This window comes from Mirounga leonina, unplaced genomic scaffold, assembly GCF_011800145.1.
Source record: "Mirounga leonina isolate KUSES-001 unplaced genomic scaffold, KU_Mleo_1.0 Mir_376, whole genome shotgun sequence".
In the NCBI taxonomy this organism is placed as follows: domain Eukaryota; kingdom Metazoa; phylum Chordata; class Mammalia; order Carnivora; family Phocidae; genus Mirounga; species Mirounga leonina.
In genome coordinates this window covers 7,519,264-7,532,154 of record NW_023270718.1, presented here as the reverse complement: position 1 = coordinate 7,532,154, position 12,891 = coordinate 7,519,264, and the positions used below count along the sequence as shown (strand labels likewise).

General features: G+C 38.2%; 2 protein-coding genes across 2 annotated transcripts in view; both read left to right on the top strand.

The window, feature by feature from the left end:
- LOC117997798 (putative protein ZNF720) overlaps positions 1 to 12,021 on the top strand; it is a 166,431-nt gene extending 154,410 nt beyond the window's left edge. The window contains exon 8 of the mRNA XM_034986200.1: positions 11,723 to 12,021. Within this exon, the coding sequence (XP_034842091.1) occupies positions 11,723 to 11,801 (79 nt within the window). The 3' untranslated portion in view covers positions 11,802 to 12,021. The remainder of the gene's footprint in view (positions 1 to 11,722) is intronic.
- LOC117997987 (zinc finger protein 239-like) overlaps positions 11,923 to 12,891 on the top strand; it is a 2,838-nt gene continuing 1,869 nt past the window's right edge. The window contains exon 1 of the mRNA XM_034986511.1: positions 11,923 to 12,877. Coding sequence (XP_034842402.1) covers positions 11,923 to 12,877 — 955 coding nt within the window. The remainder of the gene's footprint in view (positions 12,878 to 12,891) is intronic.

The window sequence follows — 12,891 nt, the reverse complement described above, 5'->3', positions numbered from 1 at the left end:
TCAAAGCATTGTGGTCTGAATATATGCAGGAAATGATCCCAGTCTTTTGGTACTGGTTGAGACCTGACTTGTGACCCAGTATGTGATCTATTCTGGAGAATGTTCCAGGTGCACTTGACAAGAATGTGTATTCTGTTGTTTTAGGGTGAAATGTTCTGAATATATCTGTGAAGTCCATCTGGTCCAGTGTGTCATTCAAAGCCCTTATTTCCTAGTTGATCTTCTACTTAGATGATCTGTCCATTTCAGTGAGGGGAGTGTTAAAGTCCCCTACTATTATTGTATTATTATCAATGTGTTTCTTTAATTTTGTTATTAACTGGCTTGTATAATTGACTGCTCCTGTGTTAGGGACATAAATATTTATAATTGTTAGATCTTGTTGGATTGATCTTCCTGTTTAATTCTGATATAGTGTCCTTCCCCATCTCTTATTACAATCTTGGGTTTAATATCTAATTTATCTGATATAAGGATAGCCACCCCAGCTTTCTTTTGATGTCTATTATCATGATAAATGGTTTCCTAACCCTTCACTTTAAATCTGGAGGTGTCTTTGGGTCTAAAATGACAACCTATTGATGGGTCTTGCTTTTTTTATCCAATCTGATACCCTATGTCTTTTGATTGAGGCATTTAGCCTATTTACATTCAGAGTAACTAATGAAAGATATGAACTTATTGCTATTGTATTACCTGTAATGTGAATTTTTCTGTAGATTATCTCTGTTTCTTTCTAGTCTATGTTACTTTTCGGCTCTCTCTTTGCTTAGAGGATCCCTTTCAATATTTCTTTTTTTTTCTTTTTCTTTTTTTTTTTTTTAAGATTTTATTTATTTATTTGACAGAGAGAGACACAGCGAGAGAGGGAACACAAGCAGGGGGAGTGGGAGAGGGAGAAGTAGGCTCCCCGCAGAGCAGGGAGCCCGAAGCGGGACTCGATCCCAGGACCCTGGGATCATGACCTGAGCTGAAGGCAGTCGCTCAACCAACTGAGCCACCCAGGCACCCCTTTTCAATATTTCTTATAGGACTGTTTGATGTTCACAAATTCTTTTAGTTACTATTTGTCCTGGAAGCTTTTTATCACTCCTATTTTGAATGACATCCTAGCTGATAAAGTATTCTTGGCTGCATATTTTTCTTTTTTCTTTAAAGATTTTATTTATTTATTTATTTGACAGAGAGAGACACAGCGAGAGAGTGAACACAAGCAGGGGGAGTGGGAGAGGGAGAAGCAGGCTTCCTGTGGAGCAGGGAGCCCGATGCAGGGCTTGATCCCAGGACCCTGGGATCATGACCTGAGCCAAAGGCAGACGCTTAACGACTGAGCCACCCAGGCGCCCCTGGCTGCATATTTTTCTTATTTAGCATCCTGAATATATCATGCCCATCCTTTCTGGCCTCCCAGGTCTTGTGCATAGGTCTGCTACCAATCTAATGTTTCTACCCTTGTAAGGTATAGACCTCTTGTCCTGAGCTTTTCTCAATATTTTCTTTGTCTCTGAGAATTGCCAGTTTCACTATTATATGTTGAGGTGTTGACCTATTTTTATTGATTTTGTGGGGTTTCTCTGTGCCTCCTGGACTTTGATGCGTGTTTCCTTCCCCAGATTAGGGAAGTTCTCTGCTATAATTTGCTCCAATATACCTTCTGTCCCTCTTGCTCTTTCCTCTTCTAGGATCCCAATTATTCTAATACTGTTTCGCTTTATGCTATCACTGATCTCTCAGATTCTCCCCTCCCCTTGTTTATCTCTCCTTTCCTCAGCTTCTTTATTCTCCATCGTTTTGTCTTCTATGTCACTAATTCTATCTTCTGCCTCATTTATCATAACAGAGTCTCCATTTTTTATTGCATCTCATGAATAGTCTTTTTAATTTCTACTTGGTTATATTTTAATTCTTTTATTTCTCCAGAAAGGAACTCTCTAGTGTTTTCTATGCTCTTTTCAAGCCCAGCTAGTATCATTATAATGTTATTCTGAACTCTAGTTCAGGCATCTTACTTATGTCCATACTGATTAGGTCCCTGGCAGTCAGTACTGCCTTTTATTCTTTTTTGCAGTGAGTTTTTCTGTCTTGTCATTCTTGCAGAAAGTGGTCGCTTTTCTATTTGTATAGCGGCAGTTATTTTCTTAGATCTCTGGTTGAGTTTTCAGGTGTTCAGATTTATTTGATAGTTTTCTAGCTGAATTCCCGGGACCAGACAAAACTATGGTCTCTTACTCTTCTACCGTCTTGGACTCAGTCCCCCAAACTCCTTTAGTGTTAAAGATTTTTCTATATAATGTTTATATTACCATGCTGGTTGTTTGATTGATCATCACTACATGGGATGTTTTCTTTTTTTTCTTCCAGTTATTTCCTTCTGTTTTAGTTATAGCTCTATGAAAATTCCAGTGCAATATATTCAAGCAACAGTTAGTGTTACTAGGAATATTTGGTTTATTTATATTTAATATTCTAATGGTGATATTGGTGTTTGAATTTACCAACTTTTATGCTTTTCCTTACACCCAATCATTTTTTATTACTTGTTTCTTATGTCTTCTTGTTTACCTTTACATTTCATTCTTTTACTGTAAATTTTGTATACTCAGTATCATATTGCTTTAGCGAAAAATTATTTTTTTAAAAAGAAACATGCTTTTTAAATCTAGTAACTGTGAAATTATATCCTGCCTTAATTTCAAGTTGTCAATATATGTACATTATGATATTTATTTACTTACATCTATTTTTAATGATAAAGATTTTTTTTTTTTTTAAGATTGTATTTATTTATTTGACAGAGAGAGACACAGCGAAAGAGGGAACACAAGCAGGGGGAGTGGGAGAGAGAGAAGCAGACTCCCCACTGAGCAGAGAGCCCAATGTGGGGCTGGATCCCAGGACCCCGGGATCATGACCTGAGCTGAAAGCAGTCGCTTAACTGACTGAGCCACCCAGGCACCCCAATGATAAGGATTTTTTAAAAATAATGTAACATGTTGAAATCATAAGTAAGGAGCTCAAGAGAATTTCACAACTGATCCCATCTCTAAGCTACAGAGATCATGAAACAGGATATTGTTTGTTGTGTTGAGCTCCTCAGTAACTTTCCCCGAAGCTCTGCAGTCCTTTAATATATACGGCAAGAGATTGCTGTCCTCACTTTTGAACTTTATGTAAAAGTAATCAGGCAATGGGAGCTCTTTTGTATTTGGCTTCTTTTCTTTCCATCATTTGTGAATTTATCTGTATTTACCACAGGTTATTATGCCTCATTCATTAGAATGGATGGATCCAATTCCATTGTGAATATCACCTGACTGCATCATTCTACTGTTATTGAGTAGGTGGATGGTTCTCAGTATAGGACTGTCAAGAATAGTACTGGCATGTAAAATGTATAATTTGTCTTTTAGTGATATGCACAAATGTGTGCCGGCTATTTATGTGGGACTGAATTGTTGGTAAATACGTTTAGATATGTTCAGCTTTAATAGATACTAGCAAACACTTTGCCAAAATCTTTATACCAGTTTTCCCACCACCAGCAGTGTACTGGATTTCTGACTTATCCACATACTTTACAAAACTTGGTTTTTTTAATGTAGTTTTTTCACAGTAGTTGTCTGGTTGGTGTGTGATGTTACCAAGTCGTGGTTTTATTTGCTTTTTTGTTGTTTGTTACTTCCTGTTAGTATGGAGTTTGGTTAACCTTTCGATAATCTCTTTTTTCAAAGTGTCTAGTGGGTTATTTTGCCCATTTTTTTTCTGTTGTGATATCTTTCTCTTCTGGCTTTGTGGTTTTGTATATATCCTGAGAATGAGTCCTTTGTCTCCTCTCTCACTCTACCTCTATTTCTATCTCCTCTTTTTTTTTTTTTAAGATTTTATTTATTTATTTGACAGAGAGAGACACAGCGAGAGAGGGAACACAAGCAGGGGGAGTGGGAGAGGGAGGAGCAGGCTTCCTGCTGAGCAGAGAGCCCGATGTGGGGCTCGATCCCAGGACCCTGGGATCACGACCCGAGCCGAAGTCAGACGCCCAATGACTGAGCCACCCAGGCGCCCCTATTCCTATCTCTTGAACTTGTGATGCAGAGTAGTTCTTAATTGTAATGTAATCCAATTTGTCAGTTCACCCTTTATGGTTGTGTTTTTATCATTTTTAGAAATCTTCCCTATACCAAGACCTCAGAGACAGAATCCTTTGTATTTTTCTAAAGACATCATTACATTTACAATTTTGTTCTGAAACCTATTAGAAATCAGTGTGCTGGGCGCCTGGGTGGCTCAGTTGGTTGAGCGACTGCCTTCGGCTCAGGTCATGATCCTGGAGTCCCGGGATCGAGTCCCGCATCGGGCTCCCTGCTCGGCGGGGAGTCTGCTTCTCCCTCTGACCCTCCCCCCTCTCATGTGCTCTCTCTCTCTCTCTCTCATTCTGTCTCAAATAAATAAATAAATAAATAAAATCTTAAAAAAAAAAAAATCAGTGTGCTGCGTGTTTTGTGTAGTGATGGAGGTTTTCTGTTTTTCTTTTTTTCCCATCAGGTTAGCTAACAAATTGAAATGTATTCTGAAAATATTGTATTGTGCTCTTTTCATTTGTTTGTACAAGTCTTCATATGCATTAACACCATCATAATCTTGGATCAGACTTCTCCTGTGATTTTCTCCATCTTTTCCTGCCTCTAGTGATGTTTAGCAATCTCACAGGACCACACACTCAATGTCAGTTTTGATGTCAAAGACCTTCCATGGGCATCTTTGCTCTGATGAATGATTATTTCAATATTCCCATAGCAGAATGACTTTCAGGGGCTTGGCAATAGAAGTCTTCTTCTTGTTATACACTGTAACTGGAATCGTGGCAATCTGATAGCTGTTTTATCATTATCTCTCTCTTTAGGTCACTGGAGATAAGTTCTATCAATTTTATCACCAAATATGAGTATAGTCAACTCATTGGTCATTGTCTCTAAATAAGTCCCACCCATAGTGACAGCTTTTGGGTGAAAAGATTTCTGCCATGATTCTGGATGCACACCTCTTTCACATGTTTACAGAGTGGCCAGAGGTGTGTCCATTGTGGTACAATGTGGGTCTTTGGTGTCTTCCAGGCTATTCAGATTAGCTGTATGGACACTGGTTGGAAGGAGCTTAAAGTCAAAGCTTCCAGGTACATTGAGTTTTTAATTTTCCTCTGTATGTCACTGCCAAATGAGCAACAGAGCAGCAAAAAGGAAAATGAATTTTGGATACTGTCATGAATATCAGAAGAAAATCATACATTTGCTGTGTACCGCATTGTTATTATTCCTTGAAATCATGCTGTGAACTCATGACCTGGAGCAGAGTTTCCTTGATTTTCCTCAGGTACAGGCAAACAGAGTAGGTCGTGTGCATTCATAGGCTCAACATTTCCTCCAGATCTTCACCTAACTTCAGCTCAATCCAAAGTATTTTTATCCTTGTGACCAACACTGTTTCATTTTACACAGTCTTGTCCAGCTTTTAAGTCTATGTTGCTCTTTTTGATATTCCCATTGATGGTTGGTGAATACCTCTGCCCTAATTCCTATGTGTTTCCCAATTCTCTGCCCTTTTTTTTTTTCATGAGCCATGATTCCACTATATCCAGGATGTGCTTTGCCTGGATAAGGAGTAAAAAATCCTCTCATCTTTTCAGATAACATGTAAATTCTATGCTTTTGCACAGTTTAGTTTAGTTTTTTCTTTGTTTGTTTGTTTGTTTTTTACCATGTCCTTTAGAAAGCTCACTATAGAAATTTAAAGTAGACCCTCATGGGTATTGGGATTTCTTTACCTAGTTGAATGCAAGACCCATGGAGACATTACAGAAGTGGAAGTTACAGCTCACTCAATTCTTCTGTATTGTATCCTGCCTTTCATAGCCTTGCAAAATGTTTCCTGATGTAAATTGAATAGATTTTATCCCAAATCCTGTGTCAGGTTATGAATGTTTAATGAGGTAGTGTGCATATGGAAAAATTAGACTGGAGCCCAGCTGGTATCATACTGAGTGGTGGATATTGTTGGGAGATGAATCTCTATGAGTTACATTTTCTCCATGTGTTATGGGTAGATGCTTTGAACGTTTTTATTCTAATTGTCTTTCCATTGATGTTTGTGTATTAAAAATCTTGGGAATATAGTGATAGTATCTTGCCCTTGGGTAGAAGACAGATTTGTTTATTGTACAGGAAAATGTATGTCTCCTTCCATGGCAAAAGTCTGGGCAGATATGCTAGATGTTCCGTTAAGATATTGTGGTTTCCTATGCTCACAGTCTCACAGATGTGGCACAAACCCACTGCACGTGCAGCATCTACCTGTAGGAAGTGTGGGTGGGAGGCTGGGAAGTGAAATTAGTGTGATCAAGTTGTTGGTGATGTTTGCTGTGTCATGAGCAATGGCCTTTGGTCTTCAATCTAGGAGTCTTCTGTCTTCTGCCAGCAGTGGAAAATTGTTAGAGGCCAACTTGTTACATTTATAGAATGTGTGTAATCTTGGAATTTTTATAGTTAAGATTATCCATGGACTGGGGCGCCTGGGTGGCTCAGTTGGTTAAGCGACTGCCTTCGGCTCAGGTCATGATCCCGGAGTCCCAGGATCGAGTCCCGCATCGGGCTCCCTGCTCAGCGAGGAGCCTGCTTCTCCCTCTAACCTTCCCCCCTCTCATGTACTCTCTCTCTCTTATTCTCGCTCTCTCAAATAAACAAATCTTTAAAAAAAAAAAAAAAAGATTATCCATGGACTTTATTCAAAACAAAATAGACATTCATGGGTGTGTTGTTGCTTTTGTTTGTTCATTTGTTTTGTTTTTCGTTGTACATATTAGTGAAATCATATGGTATTTGTCTCTGATGTATTTCACATAGCATAATACCTTCTAGGTCTGTCCACGTTGTAACAAATAGCTAGAAACAACAAAAAATGCAGAAACAGACCCATAAATACATTGAACAACCTGCTGGTTACCAGAGTGACCCCAATGGTAGGATGGGCAAAATAGGTAAAGGGTAATGGGAAGTACAGAGTTTTAGTTATGGAATTAATGAGTCATGGGGATAAAAGATATAGCATAGGGAATACATTCAATGCTATTATAATAACATTGTATAGTGACAGACAGTAGCTCACTTGTGGGGAGCATCATAGAACCTATAGAGTTGTGAAATCACTGTTGTACACCTCAACTGATGTGATATTGTATGTCAGTTACAATTTTTTTTGTCAGTTATACCTTAATAGAAAACAAAATAGGGGGATGCCTGGGTGACTCAGTCGTTGAGCATCTGCCTTTGGCTCAGGTCATGATCCCAGGGTCCTGGGATTGGGTTGCACACCGGCTCCTTGCTCCACGGGGAGGCTGCTTCTCCCTCTGACTGCCGCTGCCCCCTGCTTGTGCGCTCACTTGCTCTATCTCTCTGACAAATAAATAAAAAAAGAAAAGAAAATAGACACAGATAGGTTGAACTACTTTGTTAAGAAGTTGCATGTAGGGCTCCTGGGTGGCTCAGTTGGTTAAGTGACTGCCTTCGTCTCAGGTCATGATCCCAGGGTCCTGGGATCAAGTTCCACATCAGGCTCCCCCTACTCTGCGGGGAGCCTGCTTCTCCCTCTGCCTCTGCCTGCCACTCCCCCTGCTTGTGCTCTCTCTCTCTCTGTCAAATAAATAAATAAAATCTTAAAAAAAAAAAAGGTGCATGTAAAGAAAGCTAACCTACTCTCCAAATGCAGCTAATCCTAGGTATTCATAGTAGGATATAGAGTTAGGATAGCAAATTTCTATGTAACACAATGGAGAAAATGTAAATTATGGAGAAACGGGAGTATATAGGAGAGAAGAGAATGTGGCCAGCAGGGTGCAGAAGTGAATAGGACATAGAAGAGCCTGGAGTCCTCAAAGGCTAAGCAGCCCAGGAGATACAAGGAAGAACAGTAATTTCTCTCTCTCTTTTTTTTTTTTTAAAGATTTTATATATTTATTTGACAGAGAGAGAAACAGCAAGAGAGGGAACACAAGCAGGGGTAGTGGGAGAGGGAGAAGCAGGCTTCCCGCCGATCAGGGAGCCCGACCTGGGGCTCGATCCTAGGACCCTGGGATCATGACCCGAGCTGAGCTGAAGGTAGACGCCTGACGACTGAGCCACCCAGGCGCCCAAGAACAGCCTTCAGCTGGAGTCATGATCCCAGGATCCTGGGATCGAGCCCCGCATTGGGCTCCCTGCTCCATGGGAAGCCTGCTTCTCCCTCTCCCACTCCCCCTGCTTGTGTTCCTTCTCTTGCTTTGTCTCTCTCTGTCAAATAAATAAATAAAATCTTTTTTAAAAAATTTATAATTTTTCTCATTTATCACCACGTACCTTGGGAGGATTTACTGAAAGATGTGCATTAATCATCTCATTTAATCTGGAAACTCCCGTCTCTGTTTCACTTTGTAGTCAGCTTTGAAAATGAAGGCTCTCTCCTGTGTTTACTGGAGATAATGGAGATTGTAAGTCAGTCAGCATAGGTCCTCCAAGTTTCCATTCTATTACACACTCATGTCACAGACCAACTCTTCCTTAGCATTTCTCTGTTGCTCTGTGGAAGGAAAGCATGCATCATATATGTTCCACTGCCCTAAAATTGTAAAATATAACTCATCACAAAGGTAAATGAGCAAAAATTTAAACAATACGTATTTCATTTCTATCATTTTGTGTTTGTCTCTGTGGTTTGTTTGCAAGACACAAAACCCTTCATTCACAAATAGATTTATGTTTTATGCCCCTGAAGACATATCTTAGACTCAAGGACAGTAAGGAATTTTTGGTCTATCATTTTTATTCTTTTTAATTTAATTTGTAATTTTTTTCTGTATTTTATCCTCACTTACCTCTTTTAGTTGATATATTCTATGATTTAATCACGTTTGCATTCCCATTGTCACTTTGAAACCTGCTGTGAATCTTCTTTTATAGTTGCCTCTGTTTACTGGTCTGTGTGTTCCTCTTAGACCTATTCAATGTCACACAATCTGGGGTAAAACTCAGGCTCCACTATCACTGAAGTTTTGGCAAGATATTTATTGAAAGATGAAGAACAATACTGTTTTCATAGGTTACTGTGGATTCCTGGATGAATTTATGAAAAAGAGTTAGAATGGCATGTAGTGGGTAGTAAATGTTCAAGAAGAATCGTTGTTTCTGCTCATGGTGTTAGAAGTTGTAATTTCTACAATATTCTTTAATTTCAAAGTCATCCATGATTTCCTCTATGTTTTTTAATTTTTGGAATTTAATAGTGTGGCTCTTGAACTGAGATGTTGGCATCACTTGCAAGCTCATGAGAAATGTAGAAACTCAGACCTCACATAGAAATTCCAATACAGGGCGCCTGGGTGGCTCAGTTGGTTAAGCGACTGCCTTCGGCTCAGGTCATGATCCTGGAGTCCCTGGATCGAGTCCCGCATCGGGCTCCCTGCTGAGCAGGGAGTCTGCTTCTCCCTCTGACCCTCCCCCCTCTCATGTGCTCTCTCTCATTCTCTCTCTCTCAAATAAATAAATAAAATCTTAAAAAGAAAAAAGAAATTCCAATACAAATATGAATTTTAATAAGATGTTCACTTCATTGTCATACACATTAACACTGGAGAAGTAGACCTCTAGCTCACCTTTACTTTTCCATTATTCTATCCCTGTCTTTATGTTTGTAGTACATTATTTTGGTAACAATAGCTTTATAGTATTCTTTTCATCAGTAAGTGTGGTACCACCAACATACTATTCAGTTTCAAGATTGTTCTGGGTATGTGTTATCCTGTGACATCCATATGAATGTTAGGATGGTTTTGATCTTTCTGCCAAAATTGGCATTGGGATTTTGATAAGATTATTTTAAAGGTTATGTTATCGCTTATTCTGATCTCCATTTTATTCATTTCTATTTTTTCTTTTTTAATTCCTTCCTTTACTAAATTTCAGCTATGTTTCTTCTTTTTCTAGTTCCTTGTAGTGTAATGTTAATTTTACTTTATTGCAAATTTTTCTTTTTTTTTAAAGATTTTATTTATTTATTTATTTGAGAGAGAGAATGAGCAGGGAGAGGGGCAGAGGGAAAGGAAGAAGCAGACTCCCCACTGAGCAGGGAGCCTGATGTAGGGCTCCACCCAGGACGGTGGGATCATGACCTGAGCCAAAGGCAGGGGCCTGACCGACTGAGCCACCCAGGCGCCCCTGAATTTTTTCTTAACTCAAGCATTATGTCATAAGAAAATGGAAAAATGAAAGTCTAGGAAGGAAAATTCACAGAAATAAACAATAAAAGTGATGTCCAATAAATAAAATAGCTAAAAAATTAAAATACGGATTCTTAGTGTTTTCTATACATCATGTCGTCTGTGAACAGAAGTAGTTTCTCTTTTCCTTTTTCAGCTGGATTACTTTTATATATTTTTTTCTTGCCTAATTGTTCTGACTATAAAATCCACAACTATGTTGAATCGAAGTGGTGAAGTCACTTCAGTACCTTGTTTCTGATCATACAGAAGGCTTCATTCTTTTACTATTGGATATGTTAGATTTCAGCTTTTAGTACATACATGGCCTTTATTAGGCTGAGTTGATTTCCTTTTATTCCTACTACTGAGTGTTTTAAATCATGAAACAGTGTCCAGTATGCTCACTTTCTTCTTCTGCACGAATAAATGTGATCATGTCATGTTTGATCTTCATTCTTTTCATGTGCTGTCCTAAATTTATAGATTTCTTTTTGTTGAAACACCCTGAATTCCAGGAAGAATTCCCACTTGATTATGTTGTAAAATTTGCTCTTGTTTCAGGTTGTTTCCTTTTACTGGGGAGTTTACATGACTATTCGTCTCAGTAGTAATTTTTAGTCTTCTTTGCTTATAGTGTCTTTCTTGGCTTTGTTAATGTGTCATAGAGAGTGTTTTACAATTTCCTTTCTCTTCACTTCTTGGAAATGTTATAGGAGATTTAAAGTACTTTCTCATTAATGTTTGTTTGAATAATTGAGGATATTCATCTCGCATAGGACTTACCTTTGTTAGGAGCTTTTTTTTTATTACTCTTTCAATCTACTTAGTAGTGGTAGATCAGTAGAGATTTCCCCCCTCCCCCATGATTGAGTCAAGTAGGTTATACCTTTTTGGAAATTTACAGACTTTTTTTTTATATATATATCTCTTTGTGGGCGTATAATTATCCATCACTGCTTCTTTTAATTGGCTTTATTTCCATGCTATCAGTTACTCTGCTTTCACTTCTTCACTTTTGATTTTACTGGTCTTCTCTCTGTCATTCGATTTACTTAAAAGTATGTCAATTTTGTGGATCTCTTCTAAAAATCACCTCTTCCTATTGTAGATATTTTTCTGTTTTTGCTATATCGTATTTTGTTGATTTCTATTTTAAGTTTCCTTCCTTTCTTCTAGTTTTGAGCTCAGATAGTACTTTTCCTGATTTTTTGAGGTAAGGAAAGTGATGTGTGCTCCAGCATGACAAGACTTCAGAACTATGTAGTCAGTATGTTGTCTGCAAGTTTATGTCTCCCTGGAGGAATAAAGTCCCAATGATTCCATCAGCCGTCTTGCTGAAGTTCTCTGATTGATTTTATTTTTCCATATTAGAAGTTTTCATTATATTCATCTGAGAGTAGTAAGTGGAATGATCTTACTTTTCTCTTATTCAATATCTTTCAGCTGTATCTTCAAATGGCACCCAGAGTTTCCTGCCAACATTGTGCATAGAAGCTTCTTTCCAAAACGTGGCAGTACGTAGATATAAACATACTGCCCTTGAGAATTTACACTTCCTGGTAGACTGTAACAATGATGGGGAGAGTGAAGAGCATCAAATATATCATGAAGGACATATCCAAACTGAGACAACTGCGCATAATATGAATCTCACTGCCCAAAATGGTGAAGGATATAAAACATTTTGGAAAACATCCCTTCTTAAGTCTGCTACTTCTGCAAAGCAGTGTGTTTCTATTTACAAGGGCTCAAATCAAATGATTAAACATACATATCTGCAGAACGAAAAGTTGGAAAATCTGGAAAGTTGCCTAGTTCATGCTGAAAATAATTATTTCAACCATTTTGAAAGTAGGATTGGATTGACCTTTGAGTCAAATATTTCTGAAAATCAAAGATTTAAAAATGAAGAACAAAGTGCTGAGTGGGATTCATTTGAGAGGTCCTTCACCGAGGAGTTAACCCTACAAAATTACCAGGGCATTTTCAATGAAAACAGAATTGTTCAATGCAGTGAATCTGAGGAAAAATTTAACCCAGGTTCAAATGTTAATACATGTCTGAGGACTCATTTTCCAGAGAACCATTATGAATATGATAAATGTGTGGAAGTCTTTTATCAAAGCTCCAACCTTATTATACATAATAGTATCCCTATGGAAGAGAATCATTATGAATATAATGAATGTGAGAAAGCTCTTAACCAGTCTCCCAGTGTTGGTGATTATCAGAGTATTCATGTGGGAAAAGACTCATACAGATGTTATAAACCTGGGAATATGTTCAGTCAGTCATCAAGACTAAATATACATAACACAATCGGTACTGAACAAAAAAGTTACATTTGTAAGGAATGTGGCAAAGCCTTTGACTGGCACTCAACACTGTGTCAACATCAGCCAATGTATATTGGAGGAAAACCTTACAAATATGAGGAATGTGGCAAGGTTTTTATCCACCACTCACACTTTACACAACATGACAGAATTCGTACTGGAGAGAAAATCTACCAATGTAAAGAATGTGGCAAGTGCTTTAACCATCACTCAAATCTTAGTCGCCATTACAGAATTCATACTGGAGAGAAACCTTACCAATGTAAAGAATGTGGC